Source organism: Pseudochaenichthys georgianus, chromosome 7 (assembly GCF_902827115.2).
Source record: "Pseudochaenichthys georgianus chromosome 7, fPseGeo1.2, whole genome shotgun sequence".
NCBI lineage: Eukaryota > Metazoa > Chordata > Actinopteri > Perciformes > Channichthyidae > Pseudochaenichthys > Pseudochaenichthys georgianus.
In genome coordinates, this window is record NC_047509.1 from 6203693 (window position 1) to 6230170 (window position 26478).

The 26478-nt window shown below is 40.1% G+C and overlaps 2 protein-coding genes across 3 annotated transcripts in view; one reads left to right on the forward strand and one right to left on the reverse strand.

Annotated features, from left to right (window-relative positions):
• The window catches only part of c1qtnf12 (C1q and TNF related 12), a 30327-nt gene extending 12310 nt beyond the window's left edge, over positions 1 to 18017 (reverse strand). Inside the window, exons 1-2 of the mRNA XM_071203713.1 lie at positions 17940 to 18017; positions 15689 to 17574 (exon numbers count right to left, since the gene is read on the reverse strand). Of these exons, the coding sequence (XP_071059814.1) occupies positions 15689 to 15868 (180 nt within the window). The 5' untranslated portion in view covers positions 15869 to 17574; positions 17940 to 18017. The remainder of the gene's footprint in view (positions 1 to 15688; positions 17575 to 17939) is intronic.
• sdf4 (stromal cell derived factor 4) lies at positions 17977 to 26478 on the forward strand. Of its 2 annotated transcripts, none has more exons than XM_034086592.2 (7): positions 17977 to 18156; positions 20467 to 20783; positions 21595 to 21731; positions 21852 to 21965; positions 22078 to 22236; positions 23768 to 23943; positions 24674 to 26478. In XM_034086592.2, the coding sequence occupies exons 2-7, from the start codon at positions 20473 to 20475 to the stop codon at positions 24848 to 24850; spliced, it is 1074 nt and encodes a 357-aa protein (XP_033942483.1). In that variant the 5' UTR covers positions 17977 to 18156; positions 20467 to 20472; the 3' UTR covers positions 24851 to 26478. The 2 variants fall into 2 exon arrangements, with proteins under 2 accessions (XP_033942483.1, XP_033942482.1); XM_034086591.2 differs by having other exon boundaries at positions 17978 to 18266.

A 26478-nucleotide genomic window follows, 5' to 3' on the forward strand; every position in this document is an offset into this window, starting at 1 on the left:
TCTGTCTCTCCGACTGCAATTCCTGAAAAGAGGCTTTTATTTAAATTCCCCCTCTAAGTTTAGCCCCCCCCGAAAGCTTCACTCTGTCTGTGCTTATTTCTTTATCCCAGATAACTCACTCAGGTGCCACGTCAGGTCTTATTTGCCCCAAAAGCTCGGATGAATGTAAACAAACCCGCAATTTCTTTTCGGAACATACATTTCCATGAGCTCTCTGGTGAAAAATGAGTCTACTACTTATGTGATGTAGTCTCTGTGTGGACGTCAATTACTGTAGTTTACAACAACATGTCAGAACAGTCAACACGTTCTCCGTCATCGAAAGACAGACAAGTGTTTTATTGTATTAACTGTGCTTATTTAAGTAATGTAATGATGGAAAAATGTCATCAACAAGATAACAAATGTATATACAGCATGTAAACCAGGGTGGGTTTTGATTTAAGATTGTTAGTCTGTTTCCGAATGCGCCATCTGCTTATCTCGAATGACTCCTTAATAATAAATTACTGTATAGGAGACTGGGATCGGGTTTGGAGATAAGAAAACGCACTCCATGAAGAACCCACTGGAAGAAGCATTTTTATGCAACAACTGGCATGTTTTCATTTTGGTCAAATGTGAAGTTGAAAGAATTCCAGCTTGAATCTTACCCTTCCCTAGAAATGTCAAGTGCCTTCAGTGGAGATAGAAGAGGAGATAAAGACGAGGTGAGCTGCCTGAAATGGAATTTGTTTAGGGTTGGCAGCGGGACACGGATCACTTATCTTCAAAACCAACATGACCCTTTCTTCACTGTTCAAGACTTGCCTCTTGTTCCGCCACAACAAAGTTACTCCTTGTTTGTCTTTTCAATTTACTGGAATAAAAGCTGTTTTTTTTAAATATTCATGCTCTCTCTCTTTCTCCCCCTCTCCCTCCCTCTCCGTGACTTTCTCTTCTCCCTGACAGCAGACAAAATAAACAACTTAACAGGCGCTGAGCCGGCTGTGCGTTGGATCGCTCTGTATTTTTGTTGTGATTTTGAGGTTTGGAAACGGATAAAAGCCAGGCTGATTTGGTCAAGACTTGAAATACTTTTACTCAATACTGTTTCCATAAGCCGGGGAGCCTGTTGAATAACCGCTTTTTCCTCTGACATTTCAATTTTCATATTCATTTACATACCAGCTCTGGAAGCTTTATAAGAAGAGTTTGACATTGTGGGAAATACTTAAACCTGCAATTACTGAGTTACTGGGCGACATGTGAACACCACATTGTGTGTGTCATCACCTCTAAAGCTAATATGGCGGACTCATTAACAGTCGATATCCACACATCCAGAGGTCACAGAGCTACATTCATATTCTTGTATTCTTCACCAGTTGTGTTTCAGTCCATCTGATGCATGTAGGTCCAATTTTCACTATTGTTTATTTCTGTTTTTTAAAAGCTTATGTTGAGTGTTTGGTGACCTTTTATCACAGTTCATTTGAGTTGGGCTTTTATTCTGAAAGGTAACATCAGACAGAGTGAAACTGTAAAAGGCTGCTGTTGACTATGTTTTAGCTTGAAGTCAATGGCTCTTGTGCAATGTATCCTGGTACATGTAGGGACTGACAGCGCGGCTCCACGAGTGCAGGAACTAATCTTTCTTGGTCAATATACCTGTAGCTTTCACCACAAACAATGATTGGACATCAACAGAAAAGCAATTGTATTGTGAGAAATGCTACGCTTAGCTAACTGGCTGCTGTTTGTTGCTTCAAATGTACCGCACATCGCATTTCCCAAACTACTTCTTTAAATTGGTCACTATAACGCTTTTTATTACACTATTGGCTAGCGCTCCAACACATTATAGATGATAGGCGGGGCGAGACATCTCTAAGCGCCAATCATCACAGAGCCGGCCAGCTAACCAATCAGAGCAGACTGAGCTCTGGTTTCGGACAGAGGGTGAAAAGAGGTGCTGCAGCACAGGCAGTGTGAGAGAAATAAAGAGCTTTCTGAAATCATGTAAACTTGTCACAGTAGAGACACAACATACAAACATGAACCTGAAATGAGCAGAATAGGGCCCCTTTAACATACCAGACTTGTAAGCTTGAACAAATATTAACGTGTTGACGAGTGATGGCAGGGTGTTGCGGTAGTGCTGGAGTCGTACTACTGTAGTATTCCCCGCCTGTGGCAGTTGGAGTACATTTCCACTGGGATTGATTGTAAAACTGTGAATCATCACCTCAGACAGCTCAGTGCGATATAAAGACACCCACCTAATTATGAGAGCCAGTGGGCGCTGATTCTTTCAAAAAGCTCCACATATATTATTTTATATCAGTGTCATAGATCATCGTGTTGCTGTTCCAGAGATACGAAACATGTTGGCCCACACATGTGACTGATAATTATACATCTTAGCCATACCCTACATAATAATAAAACAGCATATAATTTCCAGGAAATCAGCCATACTCTGAGCTTGTTATCCTCTTTAAAACACGACATTGTAATTAAACCATTAAAACCTTGCCCTCAAGGATTTTCTGTGCTCAGGGAAGACAGGCTATGAGCAAGGTAATTATTACCTTCATTTCTGAGCCGAAAAATAACAGCAAATCATTGTATAAATAATCCAATCATCAGTTTAAGGAATGCTCAGCTTTTTCCATTTTCTGTTTTAAGCACTGAGTGTAACATACGCTATTTAGTGACAGCTGGGTTGGCTCACACAACATGCCAAAAAGAAAATCGGATTCATTGTATGCAGGTGAGTCTCCGTCTCGACTGAAAACATCAAAGACTGCTCACATGAAAACCATATTGCTTGATGACAGAAAAAAGCTGTCAGGAGCATTCAATCTCTCACTGGCTGCTATTGACCGTGGCGTACAGTAAACGTCGGGTTCCCTCCCAGAGCTCTGTATCAGCACGTACAAATGGTGAACAAAGTGGGGAGGGAATCAGACCCAGGTATCAGTCTGAGAGCTGATGAAGAACACCAGGGCTCTGGCTTTGATCAGCGCTGATGTACGAGTGCCTCAAAGTGGCCTCGTCTGTCAGCAGGTGTGAGCGCACGCCTCTCCAGCACGGACCGAGGGAATGTGTCGGGGCGTTCTGTCTGAAGGTGAGAAAACTGTAAGTCTTCGAGACAGTGTTTATCTTCGTTGACGGAGATTTAAATCATGACACATTACTGAGGCTTCAGATCTTAAGAATGGGGCGCATTGTGTCCAGGGTCTGAGTAAAAGCACTAACACCACAATGTAGAGATACTCCATCACAAGGAAAAGCCTGGCATTCAATGTTTCACAGTCAGAGAACAGTGTGTGTGCATGAGCAGGAAGAATTCATAATACTGAACCAAACCCATCCTGAAATGCATCCAAACCCCAACAGATCACGCCCTGCCATTATTTCTTCTCTGCCTCTCGCTTTTCTTTTTACCTTCTCCTTCATTTTTAATGAAGTTATTAAATATGAGGCCTTTTAATGTTTTTTTTAAATCAGTAACATTTATTTATTACTATAATTTAGCATGTGCACTTATGAGTTAATCCAAATTGTCTACATTAGTATATACAAATTAGTGTTTATGAAAGCAATAGATTCTTCACAATTATGAATCAGATTTAAGCACACTTTTTGATTAAGGACTTAAAGAGGACATATACCGCTCTTTCTCAGGTTCACATTAGTATTTAGTGTCTCTACTGGGACATGTCTCCATGCTTTAATGTTCAAAAAGATCTTTATTTTTCTCATACTGCCTTTTCACCCTCTGTCTGAAACCAGAGCCAAGTCTGCTCTCAATAGGAGCTTCCACACCGGAGTACTTTTCCCCGTACTTTTCCCTTTTAGTTACGATAGTTCATGAAAACTTTCCCCCCCTTTTTAGTCCCTGCTAGAGAGCAGGGACCTTCCTGGGGAGAAAAGGGTTCCAATTTCTGATTGGCTGGGCGAATTGCAAACCATGCCCCGTAAAACTCTGAAAAGTTTTGTGAAGCCGCCATTTTATTTGCTGGCATTAGCATTATTAGCATTAGCCCCGCGCACCAACGGAGAGAGACTAACTTATGGCAACGCAAAAGAAAACATGGGAGCGGTGGAGATGAGGAGGTGTCCGCGTTCTGGCGATTTATTCGGAAGGCTTCAGTAGAAGCCAGTCCCCAACGCCGGGGACTTCCGGCCGGGGACTTTGGGCGGCAGTATATGCGTGAAGTTGTTTGCGGCCTGCCAGTAAACCCAAAGCAGAAGAAGAAGAAGTGACGCCAGCGGCTTAATTTGCCTAATCCTTCTCCAGGGAACTTATTCCGGTGTGAACGCGATAGTTCTGATGAACTAAATTACTTGGTGTGAAAGCGCCTATTTGTTAGCTGGCCAGCTCTGCTGTGATTGGTCAATCGCTTAGAGATGTCCCATCCCTTAGCCTACCAAGTACAATGTGTTTTGAGCTCTAGCCAATAGAAGCCTGAGTGTTACATACAGTAGCGATGTCACTATGTTACAGAAATAAACAAAGGAATCTAATGGAGGCATCTCGCGCAAAGGGGGAGTGTTTAGAAGAGAAATTCCCTACTTTCAGATTTTAGCCTTTAGCCTGACCATTTGCACATGCACAACAACTTATATAACACACTAAAGGAAAGGGAAACCCCAAAAAGCACAATAGGGCCTCTTTAAAGGGATAAGTAAACAATTTGGGAAATACATTTCTGGTAGAGAGATTCACAAGAAAAGTTGATACCAGTGGTTTGTTAGCTGGAAACAGGTCGAGCCTCAAAGCGAGCCTCGTTCCATCCAACAGTTACACAACCTTAGAGAAGTTGCCAGCGAACAAGCAGAGACCCCAGGAAGCTACTGTGCCCAGCCAAGAAATAGTCCATCACACAACCCCCTCGTTAAATGACGTGTTAATTAGTGACCCTAGCGGTGTTGGCAGGCTGATTTGTTAACGTTGGACAAAGCCAGGCTAGCTGTTTCCCCCTGTTCACACTCTTTATGCTAAGCTAAGCTAACCACGAGCGAGAGCCTTACACAGATCATTATTGGAGAGGTATATTCACTTTCTGGCACAAAGCAAATAAGCCTTCTCCTTACAAACATGCACGATAAACTTTGTTGAGTAATAAGGTACTCGCAAATGTAGAGTCCTAACGTATCATATAAATACTCAAGTAGAAATACCACAAGATTGTACTTAACCACAGTATTTATTTAACTAAATACACTGAGTTGCTCTCACCACTTTTCTTGTGTACCCGTGGCACACAATAAAAGTCAACAGAGTTTGTTTTATTAGTCGAAAGCAAAGCGGGGTTTCGAGCTTTCTTTGGATCAATTACTGAATTAATAATTGTTGATGATTCACATTAAGAATTTTGTATTACCTTAAAAAAATCATTTAATTGTTCATGGTTTATTTCTTTTTACATGCACGACTTAAAGCGTATTTGTCATGTCGTTTGGAGAAAATTGCGTTGAATTTATTTAAAGCAATAAAAGAGGAAATATTTCCCTGGGGCTGCATGCCACCAAAAACACAAACACCACTGTTAAAACATGTTCCGGAGCCGACACCAGACGCTGAAACTCTACTCCATCGAGGCAGCTCCTGAATTCCTCCTTGTGTACAGTACATACCTTAATCTATTTTCGGTGTTATCTGCTTGTCTACCTGTTCGCACACCAGCGGTGGGAAGTAACTAAGTACATGTACACAAGAAAAGTGCTTAAGTACAATTTTGAGATACTTGTACTTTACTTGAGTATTTCCGTTTTTTGCTACTTTGTACTTCTACTCCCCTACAACTCAAGGGGTAAATCATGTGCTGTACATTTACTCCACTAAATGTTTTTGTTGTTACTTTTCAGGTTTCCATTAATGATGTGAAATATAAACAACACATAAATCAGACTTTAGTTATAGAGTAAATCCACCAGCCACCCTGCAGTATACAAAGTCATTCAAACTAGCTGCACCTACCAGCTGTGATAACACTTTAATGATCAATAATTATAAAACATATCATATATATTATTCTGAAATGGATCTGCTTGATGAGTACTTTCACTTTTTCACTCTAAGTATATTTTGATGGTAATTCGTCTCTACTTTTACTTGAGTAACCTTTTGAATGCAGGACTTTTACTTGTAACAGAGTATTCCTACACTCTGGTACGTTTAATTTTACTCAAGTATAAGATCTGAGTACTTCTACTTTTACTCAAGTATAAGTTGTCAGTACTCCTCCCTCTGTCACACACACAGGATGACTTGAAACTTTTTTTTGCAACAAATATAAAAAGCTGCACGGGCAAGTTTCAGAGGTTGGACAGGATGATGGAGAGCCTTCTTTAATCCCTTGTTTTTACATCTCCGCACTGCTCCCTGTGCAGTCATCCATGCATGGTTGGGATCAGGCAGGGATCCCCAGGCAGGACGAGGGGATCCTGCTAACCTGCGTGCATCCCAGTCGTCATGCACCCCCCCCCCCCCCCCCCGTGTGTGTGTGTGTGTGTGTCCTTCACACACACAGATTGCCTTGAGGATTTATCGCCGACGAGCTAAATACAGTTAGGCATGCAATGTTGACTCTGTACTCCTCACACTGTGTTATTACTCAATTGGCAAGCACCGTGTGCAAAACATAATTACTCTATCAGACTATGAGGATGCTGTTATTAGTGCAACACATGCTGAAGAAACACTACTTGGAAGTGCAAATGAAATATAGTTATTACATAATAATACAGTAGAACATGCTTCTTATAACATGGTGGATGTTGTCCCAACAGAAGGTGTGTATACATTTATGATGTGTGAGAGAAAGTGAATACATTTGTGTTGATGCTCAAGAGATCACCCAAGACAATCTCGGCTTCCTCTAGACATGAAAAAGCAATAGAAGCTGAAAGAGACTTTGAACGATGTGTGACATCTGTTTTGGGTACGAATTATAGCTTTGAGATTGAAGTGAGTGCTCATTTTCCCCGTGGTAGGTAGAACGGGGTGATGAAAAGCTCCAGTGATCCGGATCCAGACCAGGTTTGCCCTGTGGCTCGACTGTGGGCAACATGTCAGGTAAGAAGTCATTAGACGTGCCTCCTTTTATATAAATCATCGTGATACATAGGTTTGTAAATGGTGTTTGGTTTGTTTTCTAACATTTGTAATGCAGCCAATTTGCCCTATGTTGTGTTGGATTACAACTTTTAAGTAGTTGGTGTAATGTGATTGGTGGTTACACAAACTCAGAGACCACAAGTCATATAGCGCAAATAAAAATATATAGATGCCAAAAACAAAGACCTTTATTTTTAAAGGAGTTTTCCAGTGTTTTAGGAAATACAGTTACAATCTTGCCGAACAGGAAGTAAAGATCAGTACCATTATCAGGCTTTTTGGTAAATATGAAGCTAGCCGCAGACACTTAGCTTAGCATAAAAACTGCAAATGGCGGCAAACAGCGAGCCTTGTTATGTTAGAAGGAACCAATATCTGTCTAAAAGTGTGATTCTATATTGTTCAGGAAGGCGTGTGGCGCAGTGGCCTAGTGCGTTGGTGGTCGGATCAGGGGGTCACAAGTTCAAACCCCACTGCAGTCAGCATGTCGTTGTGTCCCTGGGACACTTCGCCCCAAATTGCTCCTGTGGGGGGTGCCCACAGTATTGAGTATGTAAGTCACTTTGGATAAAAGCGTCTAACATGTAATGTAATGTTTTTATAAAGTGTACAAAAAACAGAGCTTTTAACAGAGTGCAAGCGAATGGTATACACCCCCAAATGTTGTTAGCTTTGGATATAGCTAGATGTTTACTACGTTTCCAGTATTTATGCTAAAGCTAACCATCCGCTGCTGGATGTTGCTTCATATTCACTGTACAGAATAGAACGATTTTTGTTCTCTTCTAGAAAACGAGTCAGCGTTTTTCCCAAAATGTAATTTCAATATCATGTTTTTGGAATCTATTATGTTTTTCATAGGGAATTGCTAAATATTTAACAGTGTCAACACAATTTTCTTTGTATAACTGACTATTATGCATTTTGCAGGTCATCTAAAATTCCATCATCTATTGTTAATTAAACAGCCATTGTTGACCAATGCATTGTTACGTGTTGCAATAATTATGAAATCATGGTTTCAGAAACAGCACCGGTGCATGATAAGAATCAGGCAAGATTAAGGGATTGCTATAAATCTGGAATCAATCTGAAGCTATTTATAAATCAAAATGAATCCAAATAAAACAGTTGCTCTATGTCTGTGTAAGGGAAACATAACACTGTGTGGTTTAAGTTACTTGTAGATTTCAGAAAAGACTTTGCTTTCTCTCTCATGATTTCATTGGGTAATTTTAAATGTGAAAGGACCTTTTCAGTCGTCGGACATGTTGAAAGCAGAGGTCACTGACTGAAGGTAGTTCACACCATCAGTAGTGTTTGAGAGGAGTGTGCTCTCACAGTGGCGCTGTTTCCTGTGGGACTCGGCCTTGTCTCTTATGTGTGGGTTTATCCAAAAGGTCCCACACACTGCTGCATTAATCATCACTGGGGATGAGAGAGAGGAAACAAAAACCCTCGCCTGGGGCTTAACCCAGCCATTACTCAACGTGCCAGGCGTGATGTTTGACTTGACTCCCTCAATTACAGCCATCACAGACCCCTCACAGATCCCTCGCCGCTCCACAATGACAGATTCCTCTCATCTTTTGGAGAGCAGAGCAATAAGGCTTTACACACATGCACCTTTGACATTCTTTTTTTTTAGTCAGTTTATTGAATATGTCAGAAACAAAAACATACAACAATAATATATATATTCTCTTTTCTCCCTTTTTTTTTCAAGTACAAAAAACAAATGATAACAAAAAAAAAAAATTCTCAGATAGTCTCTGTCATGTTCAACAGGGGCAAGAAGAAGCTTAAAACAAACTTGTCTGGTCCTACCCCCTCTAGCATATATTTTTCTTATAAATAAAACATTAGGTCATCGTCATCAGCGACATGTTTGTCTTGTTAATTTGTTTGCTTTTTGTTTTTTACAAAACAATCAGAAATAAATTACTTTTACAAGAAATAACAACAAATGGGATTTTACAGGTCCTGTTCATAACCATTAATGATTTGACTCCTAAATAATACTTTAGATAGACTTGTACAATATTTCAGTGCATCGTTACAGTTATTCCACAGACTAACACCTTTTGATGAGATGCAATGAAGTTTTGCATTTGTTCGTACGGGTGGTTTTTTGAAAATGCAGTTTCCTCTCAACATGTGCATGCTTTCTCTCCGTGTGAGAAGTCCCTGGATATTATGAGGTAATTGTTGATTTGCGGCTTTGAACATAATTTGAATAGTTTTATAGTCAACCAGGTCTTGTAGTTTTAGTGTTTTTATTTTGATGAACAATTTATTTGTAGGTTCTCTGTACGTAGTTTTATGTATAACTCGTATGGCTCTTTTTTGCAGGACGAAGATAGGATGTGTATTTGTTTTATATGTGTTCCCCCAAACTTCCACACAATACATCATGTATGGAAGTATGAAGGAGCAGTACAGCATAAACAAAGAAGCTTGATTAATTAGGTATTTGGCTTTATTCAGAATTGCTATTGATTTGGATATTTTGGCTTTGATATAGCTTATATGTGGTTTCCAACTTAATTTATTGTCTATGATTACTCCAAGGAATTTTATTTCCGATACTCTTTCTAATTGGACGCCATTTATAGTGAGTTTCTTCTCTGTATTGGTCGATCGATTCCCAAATATTATGAGTTTGGTTTTGCTTGCGTTCAATGTTATTATATGTTATTTTGGTCAAACCAGATCTTCATCCTGCTCAGTTCCTTCTCCATTGTGACCAATAGCTGTTCTAAATCGTCCCCACAGCAGAGTAGACTTGTGTCGTCTGCAAAAAGAATGGTTTTAATAATTTTTGATACTTCACATATATTGTTAATATACAGAATAAATAGTAATGGCCCCAAGACTGAGCCCTGAGGCACCCCACATGTAACCTGCAGTAGTTGTGATTTATGGCTTTGTAGTTCAACGTACCCTGTTATGTAGGTAGCTGGATAGCCATGATAATGCAACACCTCTTATGCCATATCTCTGTAGTTTTTTAATTAATAATTCATGGTCAACCGTGTCAAATGCTTTTTTAAGGTCCAGAAATATCCCTATTGCATATTCTTTATTTTCTATTGCCTTAGTAATGTGTTCCATAAATTCTATAACTGCAAATGATGTAGTTCTGTTTGCTCTGAAACCATATTGTTGTTCATAGAGTATGTTATGTTTGGTGATGAAGTCATTTAGTCTTGTATAGTAGATTTTTTCCAGTATTTTAGAAAACTGTGAGAGCAATGAAATTGGTCTATAGTTTGACAGTACATGTTTATCTCCAGATGTATGTATTGGTATGACTTTAGCAGTTTTTATTTTATTTGGAAATACACCGGTTTGTATTGACTGATTACAGATGTGAGTTAGTGGTTTGGCTATACATTCAATAATGTTTTTAACTGTATAGATTTCAATATCATGACAGTCTGTAGACCTTTTACTCTTAAGTTTTTTAACTGTGTCAATAATTTCATTTTCATCAGTCCCTCTTAAGAATATAGTTTCCTTCACATATATATCTTTACTTTCAACACCATCACTACAACCAGTATTTGGAATTTCCCCAGCTAGACAAGGACCAACATTGACAAAGTACTTATTGACATCTTCGGCAACTGAGGTCATGTCATAAATTACTGTATCGTTTTTTGACAGAAAACTGTTTGGGTATTGTGCCTTTCCATTTCCTTTTTTAATAATGGTATTTAATACATTCCATGTGTTTTTAATGTTATTTTTGTTATCCTCCAATAATTAGTTGTAATGATCCATTTTTCTACATCGTATTATCTTTGTTAGTTTGTTTTTGTATGTCTTGTATTTTTGTTCAGCCTCTACTGATCCATTCTTTAAGAAGTCTTTATATAATTCCTTTTTCGTTTTACATGCATTTAATATTCCCTTGGTTTTTCAGCATATTTTTGTTTCACTATTTTCTTTACACAAGGACAATGTTTTTCATACAGCCCTGATAGAATATGTAGAAATGATTCATAGGCTTCATTTGCATCTGGTACAGTACATACACTTTGTTCCAGTCTTGTTTGGATAATTCTTCTTTAAAAGAATGAACAGACTCTGGTGTTTTGTGTCTTGTAATTGTGACTTTTCTGGTGTCTTTTTTTATCCTAGTACAGTTCTGTATTGTTGCAAAGACTGGCAGGTGATCACTTGTGTCATTGATTAATATTCCACTTATTACTTTCCTATCCATAACATTTGTGAATATGTTGTCAATGAGTGTAGCACTGTGTGATGTTGACATATTGCTCTTTAAAAAAGTACAACTTGACGGTTCACAGAGATTGTTTGAAAGTATACTTCACTTATCATCTCATTAAAGAAATTCCACTGGCGGCACAACTCCACACCTCGGTATTGTGATCACTTTCAAATGGGAAAATCTCCCGAGGAATGCGGTGAACACGCTGCCAGAAGCCCACATGCAGGATTGGTCAGATATAAAGCGTATGCCATCATAACAAACTGTTTCCACTGGGCACAAGGGGGAAACATGTAAATGTGGAGCGTAAATGTTTGGCTTGTTTGAGAACACACATTTCTCGCCAAGAGGGTGGACATGTTGTTTTCTCTGGGATCTAACAGATGTGTAATAAGATAAACGTATTATTTAACCAAAGATAGCAATTTTACCGCTTTTTACCATACGTGCAGAGGTGGGAGGAGTACTCAGATCTTGTACTTGAGTAAAAGTAGAAGTAAGTGTAGGAATACTCTGTAGTCCTGCATTCAAAATGTTGCTCAAGTAAAAAGTAAAACAAGTATTAGCATCAAAATATACTTTAAGTACCAAAAGTAAAATCCTCATTTTGCAGATTGGCCCATTTTAGAATTATATATATATGATATGTTTTGATTCTAATGATTGATCATGAAAGTGTTCTCACAGCTGGTAAAGGTGCAGCTAGTTTGAATGACTTTGTATACTGCAGGGTAGCTTGTGGATTTACTCCAGGTGGAACTAAAGTCTGATTCAAGAGTTGATTATATTTCACATCATTCATCCAACTAAAGGTATTAAACACATGTAGTGGAATCAAAGTACAATAGTCGTGCGATAGAAGTACAAAGCAGCAACACATTGAAATACTCAAGTAAAGTCCCTCAAAATTGTACTTAAATACAGTACTCATAAGTAAATCCTACTTTACACCACTGCCTGTGTGGCATGCTTCTTCTTCTTCTTTTTTTAAGGGGGTTGCACCTTAAAAAAATACAGTCTTAAATACAACCACTTCCACCTATGTCAAGCTCAGGTTCTCATCAGAGGTGACAATGTTTGGCAGAGACACTATCTGGCATAACACTGCGTCTTAAGTGTGATTATGTCATTACCCTCTGATTGTGGGAGAGGAGATGAAAAGAATGTTAGAGAGGGAGGCGCGGGGGGCTAATCCTCGCCGAGGTGTTCCCTTTCAGGACCCTTTCTATGGGGCTTTGTGAGGGGCTTATAGGCATGCTGCCCCAGTTTTTCGGGGCCGCACCGCCCCTATCGGATGTCCCAGACACAGCGGAGTCAGACCGGGGCTTGTGAATGACAGAATCAATGGGCTGGGAAACAACATCGTCTTTAAATATCTGCCCACCTATAACTTTCCCAGGAGTTACATCATGGCAGAGGGACCCCAGGGCGAATAGTCAGAGGTGGGAGACGTACTCAGATCTTGTAAAGTAAAAGTAGAAGTACCAAAGTGTAGGAATACTCTGTTTCAAGTAAAAAGTACTGCATTCAAAATGTTACTCAAGTTAAAGTAGAAAAGTATTAGCATCAGAATATACTTAAAGTACCAAAAGTAAAAGTAGTCATTGTGCAGATTGGTCCATTCCAGAATAATATATGTTTTTTAATGATTGATCATGAAAGTGTTCTCACAGCTGGTGAAGGTGCAGCTAGTCTGAATGACTTTGATGCTGCAGGGTAGCTGGTGGATTTACTCCAGGTGGAACTAAAGTCGGATTCAGAATCAGAAACAGGTTTATTGCCAACTAGGTTTACACATACGAAGAATTTGCCTTGGTGTGTATATGGTGCACACATAAACACAGATTGTAAGAAAAACAACCGCAAAGAAAATGTTAATTAAATAAAGTGAAGTGTAGTATTGTTATGAAAAGTGTTGTTTATTTCACATCTAGGCAAATCTCCAAAGTAACTAAAGGTATCAAATAATTGTAGTGGAGTAGAAGTAAAGAGAGTAGCAAATACTTCAAATACTCAAGTAAAGTCCCTCAAAATTGTACTTAAGGACAGTACTTGAGGATATCTACTTAGTTACTTTACACCACTGCTTTGTATTAAGGTAAGTGTAACAATCCATCACTGTTGCTTTTGAATTTTCACCCTTTTGTTTTATAAAAGAATTCCCACTTTTCCGTTCCTCGCCATTAATATGAATAGTAGAGTACTTGAGTTAAAGGTCCCCTATTATACTGTTTTTCATCAATATATCACAGGTCTCAGATATATACAAATCGTGTCTTTGAAGTGTTTGGCTCCAAACACCAAACAGATCATTGCAGCATTACCCATAATCCCCTCTGTTTCAGCCCTGTTTCCAAAGTGCTGATTCTCTGTCTGTTACTTTAGATCAAAATAAGGAGCCCCTCCCCACGCCCCTCTGAGAGACATTTGGTTACAAAGAACACCATGGTGCTCTAGAAGGAGATTCAGGTGATAAGGGGGGGGGACAAAAAGAGAGAGAATCTTTTTTCCTGAAACTTTCAGAATCTCTTTCCACAGAGGGGACACATGTTGATGTAGAAGAGACATGAAGAAGAGGGGACACATGTTGATGTAGAAGAGGGATGAAGAAGAGGGGACACATGTTGATGTAGAAGAGACATGAAGAAGAGGGGACACATGTTGATGTAGAAGAGACATGAAGAAGAGGGGACACATGTTGATGTAGAAGAGACATGAAGAAGAGGGGACACATGTTGATGTAGAAGAGACATGAAGAAGAGGGGACACATGTTGATGTAGAAGAGACATGAAGAAGAGGGGACACGTGTTGATGTAGAAGAGACATGAAGAAGAGGGGACACGTGTTGATGTAGAAGAGACATGAATAAGAGGGGACACATGTTGATGTAGAAGAGACATGAAGAAGAGGGGACACATGTTGATGTAGAAGAGACATGAAGAAGAGGGGACACATGTTGATGTAGAAGAGACATGAAGAAGAGGGGACACATGTTGATGTAGAAGAGACATGAACAAGTTGCATAATAGGTCCCCTTTAATATACTTAGTTACATTACACCACTGGAAATAGTGTGTGAAGACAGCCCCGGCCCCCCCTCAGTGGGGTGCGTCTCCATCAGACTTGAGGGTTGACACAAGGTCATCCTTCATAGCCTCTGCTTTAACAGGGCCAAACCAAGTCAAATAAACACCAGCAGCCACCTACAATGTGTTCGTACAGATACAAAGGAGACCTCACCGCGTGGTTTTGAGGCGGGGAAGGTTACGGTTGGAGGCCGGCGGCTGGTCGGAGCTGAGCGCTGGTATATAGGGCAGCGAAAAGTTATATGAGAATGCCAACATAATGGGTGGGCTGGACGCTAAACAAATAGCCTGTTGGAAAACCCTCGCAAATATGCAACACCAGCAAGAAACCAATAAAGAACAGGGGCCAACTGTTGCTGCTTAAAAAATGAATTTGACCGCTGTGATTCAGTTTTGCTGGAGGTTATTTTAACAACATTGGTTTTTACTTAGAGATGACTTTTTCCATTTTTCTCTCGGGAAACATTTTTATTTCTTATTTTTCAACTTGATTTATTTGGTTTATGATTGTATTTCCTGCTTATATAATGAATTGAACCACTTTAATGCAGTGTTGCTGTTTTTTAAGGAAAACAACTTTGGTTTTATAGATTACTTTTTCCATTCTTCTCTCTGGAAAATAGCAACTTCTAGACTGAAAACCTTAGACACATTTCACATAACTGTATTAGGTTAGTTGAAAGCAATAATATTAAGTTGAACCTAATATCTTTTATTTAAACTTAATATTATTGCTTTCAACTAACCTTGTGTGAAATCTGTTGACATAATACATTTGATTAAAGTCAACGTAACAGGTTTTTTCAGAGTAATTAATGATCTTATCTTATTGCATCTAATCTTATCTCCCTCTGCCTGATACTTGTGACTTTCCTACATCCTGATTTGTTCACTTAAGCCGGGAAATTGGTGTGAGACACCCGCGGCGCGCACTAATTGATGCATTGATCAGCCTTTAGATGTCCACATTCCTGGCATACCTCGGAAGTCATCCATTTGGCGTTTCACACATTTTGCCCCGTCTAACTGTCTGAAGCTTGACCCGGCAGGGCACACCTGTCTGTCCAAAGCTTTCTACCTTTGCCATCATTAATTTGCCTCGCATATTGCCTGTGCTGACAAGAAATCTGCACATATCTCACATTTCTGCAGCTTGACTCCAAACACTTGTGCAATTTCATCATAATGAAGAATGTAATAGAATGTAATAGATATGCAACACGCTGACATATCAGATTAATATTGAGATTTACCTTGACGCTTCCACCGACCTCTTCGCTGTTGGACATGGTAGCGTTGAAGGTCTCTGTCTGTTGTGGTGTGACCTCCTTTGGCCTTTTTCTCTCCTTCTTGGCATCCACCCCATGCAGAAGAAAACACTGAGTCCAAAACACTGCAGCCACCACGGCCAGAGGCCCAGCCCCACACCTCATCTTCACACTCTGTCAAATCAGCACCAGAATCCCTGCAGAAACCGCCCGGATCTCCTGCGAACGGACAAGCTGAGGATGCCCACAAGGCTCACACACTCAGAGGAGACTGTAGGAATGCAGCTTCAGGGACTCCCCGTCCAAAAGACTGTCAGACTGACTGCTGCCGCCGCCGCTATCCCTCTTGATGAGCGCTCAGCCAGCGTTGCAGGGGCACTGTGTTATAACTCTAGCCAGAAAGCTAGGAGGCTTACTCAACTATGAAATTTGTCAAGTCGAATGGTCCAAGGGAATGACAGATCGGCGCAGATCTGACAGCAAATAAACCCATTAGTGAGATTTTTCACGCTTTCTGCTCTGTTGGGGGGTGAGGTGAAGAAGGAGGGAGGGAGGGATGGAGGGAGTGGGGGGGGTACAGGGGGCAAAAGAAGAGGCAGAGAGGAGGGGTTGTCCAAAAGCTGAGGGTGGGCTGGAGATGGATGGCAATATTCCCCCCTTTCCTGCTGTTTCTCACGCTGAGCAGTGGATCCAGTCTCCAGTAAAGTTGTGTGGAAAAGCTTCATAAAAAAGTTGGCAATGTTCACCAGAAGTTGCAGATGAGTGTCCGAAAACCATGCAGCCTGCGGGGGATGCAGAGTGAAGAAAAAGCCCAAGAGGAGATGATAAGGTCAAGTGTTGATCTTGTTCTGGACTCCTCACTGCAATCACAAGACTTTACAGACACAAATTACTTGTGCTAAATCTCCCACAATGCATCAAGCCATGTGCAAGTTTCACGTCAGAAAGCAGTGATGTGTTGTCTGGTAGCTCTCTGTTTCCTAGTCCCTCTGGTCTGAGTTGCTCCTCTGCTCCGACTGAGCTTTCAGGAGGGCTCACAGTGGAGTTTTATCATCACCCTTTCTCCCCCTTCTCCCACTCCCTCTCTCTGTTTCTCTCCCTGTTGGCAACCTCACTGGCTTATTCAGCTCTGCTTTATCTCATAGGTGAAATGTTCACACAGAAGAGGTTCTTTGGCAGACAAGTTGTGTGTGTAAAAGTTGTGTATCTGCCTGAGAGTGTCTGTCATTTGGGGTTCATATTTACCAAAGTCCTGTGTTTACATCCAGGCAAGAAATAGAAATGCACTTTTTTATGACCTCGAGGTCTTGTGAAATCTGCTGCTTCAAAAGCGTGCCAAAAAACTCTGATCCTGCCAAATACAACAGTGTAAACATGTTTTGTTCTGTGTTGATGTTCAGCAAAGTCTCACTTTCTAAATTCTCTGTTAGGAAAAAAGGTTTGAGGTAAGTACTAATATTTGAAGCACTGTAAATTGCAGGTTATTAGAAAATAATACATGACTGATGTGGACAAATTATTGGTCTGGGTGTTCCTGCAATCAGCTCACTTGTCCACAAGGAATTCCGCCCTCTCATACTTTTACTAGAATAAATAACATGTTAGCTACCAGGGTTTTTTTTCTTTCACTTCACATCTTGCACGTTTAGACTGCGTTTTCCTGCACTTGATATTATTAGATTTGAACACAGTGCCATCCAGAGGCAGCAGCCTGCAGTGCAAACAAATAAACAGTACCTTTCCAGTATGGCTCAATTCTCTGCTGCAACCCTTCCTGTTTCCGCTGGCACGTCAGTCAAAATTCCTGAATCTAACCCCAGTCAAGTCTTCCACAGGTAAACAGAACATTGTCGGGAATTGTGAATATGTTCCTTCAAAATAAAATACATTCAAGTTGTTATGTTGAAATTGAAGTTCTGTAATGTTTCCAACTATTGCATGTTTTCTATTACAGCTCATGTGCTATTTACACCATTTATCCAAGTTTTTACTTTGTTAAGCATTTACCATAACTGTTAGGCCTACCTATGTTTTCAACATGTGGGCTATTTATAACCTTACCATTTATTTTAAATATATATCCATTTGTTTTAGCAATGTCAACCATTCACTTATATTCCCACATAAAACTTGGATACAAACTTGGAACTTCTTGAATCTTGACTACATTGGTCAGCATTGGTTTTATTTTGAAAGTACCACCCGGAAGTTAAACATGTAAATATGACCACCTTACCTAATATAGCTACATTAGCATCTAGCCAGGAACCGGTTCAACTGACAGCTTGTTCGAGTTAACGCCAACTGGAATATCTCAGAGGACTTTTTTTACCTCGCGTCTCTTCATTGGATTATTTAGATCCGACCCACATTTAGGTGGGGGAGTGTTTGTCGGGGGGGGGGGAGACCTACGTGTACAGGAACTGTTTCTGACAGCTGACTGGAAATTGCAGGTCTGTGACCGGGGAAGTACAGCTAACATTAGCCAGCTAGCTACCTCTAAACATACAGAGTCCTTTCAACTTTACTCACTGTATCGTTTGTTGGTCTTCCTTCTTGACAGGTTGGTCTCATTTTCTCTTTGTATACTATTCACATAATCCAGATAGTGTTAATTTACCTTGTTTTGTTAGCTTGTGTTAGCATCTTTAGCCTAGATTCACCTGCACTGCAAAAATAATTCGTATGACGTCACGAAGCTAATCGTTGTTTACGTTAATTTACAGATAATTGACTCAAGAGCACGCGACTAGCTGCTGGTATTGATTTAAGGTTACACACAATTACGTGAACTAAAGAAGTCAAGGTTTGACAGCTAAGTTGTGTTGCGTTCAAAGTACACGTCAGGTTTCCGTACACATCAATACGGACGCGTTCAAGTTTGTTGTTTACCTATTAAACTGATTTATTTACAGTGAGTATTCAGATTCTTTATTTGAGTAAAAGTATTACTGTATTACTACACTGTAAAGATACTCATTTTCAAGTTAAAGTACTGCATTAACAATGGTACTTGAGTTAAATTGAGTTTAAGTACGATTAGGTAATTGTACTTAAAGTGTTAGGGGTAAAATAACTCCTTCAAAATATGTTGGAGCAAAAGCAACAAATCTTCACATTTAAGAAGTTTGATCTGTGAAATATTTGTTACCATAAAAACGTCTGTTAACCCACTAATGGTTTTCGTGACTTTAATATAACGTTGGATGGTTTATCTATTCCAATATAATCATAGATTTTTTAAATCGTTTCCTAAGTAGTGTGTGTCAAAACCTGAATTTCTAAAGTAACCATTAACTACATCTGTAAAAATAAATGTAGTAGAGTAAAACGTACAAAATTGGCACACAAAGTAAAGTAGGCCTACCTCAAATGTGTACTTAAGTAAAGTACTTAAGTAAATGTACTCAGTTACTTCCTACCACTGGTTATTTATGTTGTTATATGTGCTATAAGGCTGCCTCATTCTGCTTATCATACCGACATAGTTTTAGTTAAGGGTTTAAATGCAGTACTTTTGCATGTAGTGGACTATTGTCACAGTGTGTGTGGTACAGTGTGAGTACTTTTACTTCTTCCATCAATAAACACCAGTATTACCCAAATGCCTGTCCTACTAAATGTGACTTTGCATATAAGATATAACAGTAGGCTCCTTTGTATATTCCTGGGTAATGAAAATATTTTGCTACCTTTGTTTTACAACATAATTCCCACTTTCCCAGTCCTCCAGAAAACATGCATAGAAAGGTTGAGTGAACGGGATTTTCCATTGGGCGGGATGCAATTTGGGAAAATCCCATTTGACAGGAAAGCAGCAATAAAGTCAGTTCAGTGTGTGAGGATATTGCATCATTATCTTTTATCATAGCTGACTTTGATATATATACACAGTCTATGGTTGATACTAGTGTTGAGAAGATAACGCTTTATAAAGTTGTAGGGCTTCCTCTCGGTTTGTCCAGAAAAATAAAGAGAGATTTGGGGCCTCAAATTCAGCAAATAATTAGATCTGTTGGTTTGTAAAACGTTCAAAACTGGCCAAAACTCCTTGCTCAAAACAAAAGCCAATGTTATCACTTCTGTCAAATGTAGATGGTACTTTCTAGTGAAACATGTCTCACTCAAATAATGCATCATTGAAAAATCCTAGATGTAAAAGCCTTATGTAACATATTGGTGTAATGTATACCCAATGTCCACTGTATGTGATTTTTCTTAAAGGTTTATATACGTTACATTTCATATTAGTCATGTTGTGATGGAAAACAATGTTTATTCAATTAGTGCATTTTACTTTTGTACATGATTCGGTAACAGATAGACATGTTCTCATAGATTTGCTTATGTTAAATGAATGTCTTTCAACTATATGCCGCTATAATTCTCATAAGTGACCTCTTTTCTTATCCTGAAAATGTAAGATCAATCAGGCCAGCTGTAAAACTTTCAAAATGGTCAAACTGTATGAAGCGCTTCCTGAAGCATTAGACATACAGATGTAGCACTCCAGATAGGACTCCACCCAGCGGATTCCAACCAAAAACCCAGCGGATCCCAGTGGCTGGGAGATGAAAGACCTCCCACTATTTCCTAAGAGGGCGTTGCCAAATGTGTTTATCCTCTTTAACATAAGCACCAACACATTGTAGCAGAACTGTTTGTGTAAAAGGAATGAAGCTTTGGTATCATCTTCCCTTCACTAGTTGATAGTTTTATTTAACGACTTGGCTCACGTAACTAAACACTTGTTCCATCTTCAGGTAACTATGGCTGTCTGGAGGAAACTGTGGTGCAGGAACCTGCTGTCGGTGTCCCTGCTGCTCTGCGTCCTGCTCCTCACCGTAGACGTTAACGCACGGCCCGCCAACATGTCGGCGGTTAAAGAAAAGTCTCCGGCAGGCAAGGACGACAATGAGATTCTCCCCCCGGACCACCTGAACGGGGTGAAGATGGAGATGGACGGCCACCTCAACAAGGACTTCCACCAGGAGGTTTTCCTGGGGAAAGAGATCGAGGAATTCGAGGAGGACTCGGAGCCGAGGAGGAACAGGAAGAAGCTGATTGAGATTTTCACAAAGTAAGACATTCCGTCACAGTCAGGTCATTCAGCATTCCTGAACGAGACGCTTGTGATGCAGAACGAGCAAGAGAAGGGAGTATTGTGGAATACAAAGTTTCACTTCAGAAAAAACACGAGGCAGTGCAACAGAGTAGCTGTATTTAAATGAAGAGCTGAAAAAAAACAAGCTTTGCAAACATTTAGTGTCTTTTTACAGGTTGTTACCGCCGAGATGAGATGAGATGAGCAAAAAGGCCTCTTCATATTTCTTTATCTAATATAGCGTGGCTAAACCAAAAAGAAACTCAATATTCAAACAACTTCTGAGTCACCAGGTAGAGAATCTTACGCAGTGATAACTCCAATGTCCAGGCATTAGTGCAGGTTATTCTCTTTCAAACGATCACTTTGGTAAATTAACATGTGCCTTTCGCAATGATCCCATCTACAAGTATATGCCCAAATTCACGGTGCCCAAAGCTGCCTTCAGAAAAACCCATAATCAAACTAACTGAAATAATGATCAAATTGCTATACACAAACAACAGAGATAAAAACAAAAAAGGTTTAACTATAAAGTATTTCAAATCAATAAATAGCTTGATCATAATTCTTCGGTATGACTTAAATAGCGTCCCCTCCCCTTCCTTATTCCCTTTATTTGACCTTTAATGGTAACGAAATGTTTAAAAGTATTAGAGCCTAACCAGTTCAAACGGGACACAAGTCAGTAAAGCATATTGGTCATTACAGCTGATTTAAGTGTTAATGTTCAAGAACTTAACGCTACACTTACAGTTAATGTTTCTTTGTTATTCTATCTTCTCAGAGTTGATTCCAACAAGGACAAGAGCGTTAGTGCCAAAGAGATGCAGCGCTGGATCATGGAGAAGACGGAGGAGCACTTCCAGGAGGCCATGGTGGAGAACAAGAACAGTTTCCGTGGTGTGGACCCCGATGCTAACGGTGAGAGAGAGAACCCTCTTATCATTGAATGCACGCTGACTGTGATCAAATCAGGAAGTCAGGCTTCCCCGAATGAGTGCATATGTTTCTGTTGAGTCAGAATGCATGCTTTGTCTTTAGGTCAAGTGACATGGGACGAGTACAGAGTCAAATTCCTGGCCAGCAAAGGTTTCAACGAGAAGGAAATTGCTGAGAAAGTGAAGAATAATGAAGATCTGAAACTGGATGAGGAAAGTAAGTATTCAATGATGTCAAATGTCGTCCATCTTTTCAAGCATGTCCCAGAATATGTGCTGCAGATAGATCTCCAGGGAACACTTTAAGATGCTTTCCCTTGCCGTTGCAGCTCAGGAGGTTTTGGAGAGCCTGAAGGACCGCTGGTTCCAGGCCGACAACAGCCCCAACGACCAGCTGCTGAACGAGCAGGAGTTCCTGTCCTTCCTGCACCCTGAGCACAGCAAGGGCATGCTGCAGTACATGGTCAAGGAGATTGTGCGCGACCTCGGTACGTCTTTACTTCCTAGACTAAATAATTTGTTCTGTGTGCCATTTGTTGGCAGCGGAAACCAACTGTTAAAAAGGGCGCTATTATGCTTTTGGAGATTTCCCTTTCCTGTTATATAGGTTTTTCTACGCCTTCGTTTGACTCCTTTGTTTACTTCCCGAACATAGTGACATCACTACTGTATGTAATACTCGCACTTCTATTAGCTAGAAGCGCTCCAACACATTGTCTCTTAGCAGTTGACCAATCACAACAGAGCCGTCCAGCTAACCAATCAGAGCAGATTGCGCTCTGGTTTCAGACAGAGGGTGAAAAGAGGAGCTGCAGCACAGGCAGTATAATAAAGAGCTTTTTGAACATTAAAGCGTGGAGACATGTCCCAGTAGAGACACTACATACAAATACATGTCTCCTTTAAGGTTGACATGGGGAAGTTGTTGGCTTATTCACACTCAAGGGCTATAAAGCTTTATTCAAATGCTGCACCGTTCGCTTTGTGTACTTGTGTAGTCACCCTGATCATCAGAGGTGCATACCAAGACAAGGCTTCACCAATTGAATTAGTATTATCCTATGTATAGAATTGAACTCCAGTTAAGCCGTGGTTGTCTGAAGCTTGCTGCTCAGCAGGTGTTACTGTGGGGTTTGAAGCTTGTTCACTGAAAGCAGTAAATGTGTACTTAAACAAACTGTTCTACAAGATAACCACCGAGTTGTATGGTCCTTTGGAAACATACAAAGATTAGATGCCTGCTGTGTTTACACGCAGACATTTCTATCCTCATAAGGTGGCCTGTTTCCGTGCAGGCAGTTTGCGTTGTACTCGTTCTACCGTGTGACGGCAGATTCAACCGGTTCAGCTGGTTTTTAACAAGGAACTTGAATATGTATCTGTCTTTTCATGGTTTGGTCGTGCTTTTTGCACAAAACACACGCTATGCTAATGCAACGTGGCAATTTGGCCTCAGAAAGGACAGCATGAAGTGGCGGGAACATTAGTTATGTGGTGTGTGAGCGGCAACTAATGATCGTTTTTCATTGACATTTATTCCTCAGAGCAATTCCATTTGTTGATGAATTATAAAATGTCCATCAGGAGTTCCCAGAGTTTAAAAGGGACATTTAAAAGTCCTTGTTATTGTCTGAATAACAGTTTTAAACACAAAGCCTACAAGTTTTCTATCATATGAAACGAAAAAAATCTCAAATATCTTCACATTTTAGAGCCTGAAACATATTCGATTCTTTTTGAATTATTATCAGAATTAGCGCTGATGAATGTTCTGGTGACGATCCACTTTCATTCAAAGAAAAAACCGCCCGTTATTGGAGCATTTCCATAAACATATGGTGATCAGCAGTAGTAGATAATGCCACTATGTGCAGATGTGTTTGGTATAGGATAATAGTGGACCTGTATATTTGAATGTCCCTTACTTGATGTGTGATGGATAGCCTGGGCCCATTGAGAAAGCATGTGTAGGGTTAACAGAAGGTCAGATATCGAATGTGTATTGTTTTCTGCGTGCAGACCAGGACGGAGATAAGAAGCTGACGCTCTCAGAGTTCATCTCGCTGCCTGTGGGCACCGTGGAGAACCAGCAGGCGCAGGACATCGATGACGACTGGGTGCGGGAGAGGAAGAAGGAGTTCGAGGACGTCATCGACTCAGACGGGGACGGCATCGTCACCATGGCCGAACTGGAGGTGAGGGATGAAGAGGGGAACAGTCTTAAACTTAAAAACACAGCTCACTGGAGTTTATGATGATTGTGTTACTGGTAGTAAAAACACTGTCTCTCCGAATAAAGAATTACAAGGAAATGAAATGTCAACTTCCCAAAACAAAGAAAGGGTGACTGTTTTTAATTACACTTCCGCTCTAAGACTAAGCAAACAGACACTTAGATCAAACAAAAGAAATGAAATTAAAAAAGCAGAAGTCTCTGTTTGAGCCTGAGAGTTAAAGCGCTTCTATTGGCTAACGCTCCAACACATGGCACGTGATTGGCTAAGGGGCGGGACATCTCTAAGCGGTTGACCAATCACGACAGAGCCAGCCAGCTAACCAATCAGAGCAGACTGGGCTCTGGTTTCAGACAGAGGGTGAAAAGAGAGGCTGCAGCACATTAAAGCATGGAGACATGTCCCAGTGGAGACATGTCCCAGTGGAGACACCACATGCTGATATTAGCATTATAGCCCCTTTAAGCTTTTCATTACCGTAGCTATTGTGCAAGCCTTTGATTCTTGAATCACTTTTTCAATATAATTATTGTTTTTACATTTTGTCTGAAGTTTCAAAACACTCTTTTATTATTAAGTGGATCAGCAAGCGCTCGTAAAACTCCATAATCAACTTATAATTGCCATTTAATTTCAGATGTAATTGCAATAGTTCTGGATTGCTTACTTGTCCCTTCCTTCTCCCGAACAGGAGTACATGGACCCGATGAACGAGCACAACGCTCTGAACGAGGCCAAGCAGATGATTGCCGTCGCAGACGAAAACCAGAATCACAATTTGGAGCTGGACGAGATTCTCAAGTACAGCGAATACTTCACGGGCAGCAAGCTCATGGATTACGCCAGGAATGTTCACGAGGAGTTTTAGAGACGGTGAATCCCCTCTCGAGCGGCTTCAGAGACATGCCAGATGGGGAAGTAGCAAACTAATCATGGGATGTTTTAGTGTGCGGCCCCTTTCAGATCCAATAGAGTGCTGCAGGGATGATGGATGTTTTTAGGCTGACCTTCAAAAAACACGTTTTTCCATTGGATTTAGGAATATTGCCTAAAATAAGATCTTTGGCAAACACACGTTAATGATACTTACAAGTTTTCTTCAGCAGGATAATCTCCACATATTTACACCACTTTGATGATTTATTTTTTTAAGCGTAAATGCAATCGCTGGAAGTAAAACGCTAACATTAGGATATAAACAAACATCAAGGTCTCATGACTGCATATTAGCACCGCTAAGCTAACCGTCGCTAATGTGCGTCGTGATGACGTTAAGTCGTCGTTTTAATCACTTTCTAGCACTTTTGGCGGCTCCTAAATTGGCCATTTATTTAATGTATTGGAGCAAAACCTGAACATCTCATGCTTTTTTTTTAATCACGAACCTTATTTCTAACATTATCATGTTAAAAGAAACGTTGGGTCGGAGACGAGGGAACCAGAAGGGATCAAATAAATGAAACTAATAACCGAGAACTCATTCCTGCACCACTCTATGACAACATCCATCAGCCCTGGACTGCCAGCCAATAAAGTAATATAGTTTGTGAGACTTGTTTCTTTAAATGTTAGGCACTAAATCTGTATGTGTGTGAAATGTGTGTGTGAGAGATTGTACCCCTAATAGACGCTTCTTCCGTTCCTGATGCAGTGGGGAGACTTCGCAGCGACTTCATGTTTATTCTGCAGGATCTGCCTCCTTTTTTGTTTTTCTGGTGAGTCTGTACTCGGTGTAAATATTTAATTGTAGCAACGCCTCTGTCGCAGAGAGAAGCTGAGTAAATATATTATTAATGCTGCTAAGAGGACACACTAGAGATGCTATGAAAAACAAACTGTTTATTGTTGACGCGCAGATTTAATCCCCCAAAATAAAAGTTTTTTTTTTTTTTTTTTACAACTGCTAGTTTTCATTGTAGATAATATCCGTCCTACTTATAAACAGGGTAAAAGTACAGATGTATAGCTTTTAAAAGTTATAAAAGCCTCCATGATGTACAGTGATCCTGCTCAGCACATGTGTTCATCAACGGTTTGCGTTCAGAGTAATATATGAGAGCAGTGTGCCTTTTCCCAGCAGACATGTTGACCTATTGCAGTGTGTGAAAGGCCAACATGTCCCCTGTGTGTAAAGGCCTATTGTTTTGTTCTTCATTAAAAAGCTTAATTCATGCTTGTGTTCAGATGTAGATAAAGAGGGATGTATTTATTTGGAGAGCTATCTTTGAGTATCACAAGTGTTTTGTTGGTTTACAAAGAACGGGCGCTTCTTCATCATATTTGATCTGTTGACTAAAATGTGAAATCTTTTGGTTAATTCACTTGCTTCAAATGCACGGACAATGTTTTCACACGTCTAATCAATTCAGCTCGGATCACACTGTCCTCGGCCCTGTTTGGATTGTAAGATAAGATTTATGAAAACAGAATGTGACACAGCTTTATAAAAATGTATTGCAATTACTGGTAAACAATAAATATTTCTTATTAATTAAA

What these genes read in the sequence shown, in the direction of transcription:
- sdf4 (XM_034086592.2), top strand. Translation starts at nt 20,473, where the DNA reads ATGGCTGTCTGGAGGAAACTGTGGTGCAGGAACCTGCTGTCGGTGTCC. An exon ending in CTGATTGAGATTTTCACAAA is followed by an intron (nt 20,784 to 21,594) that starts GTAAGACATTCC and finishes CTATCTTCTCAG; the next exon opens with AGTTGATTCCAACAAGGACA. An exon ending in TGTGGACCCCGATGCTAACG is followed by an intron (nt 21,732 to 21,851) that starts GTGAGAGAGAGA and finishes CTTTGTCTTTAG; the next exon opens with GTCAAGTGACATGGGACGAG.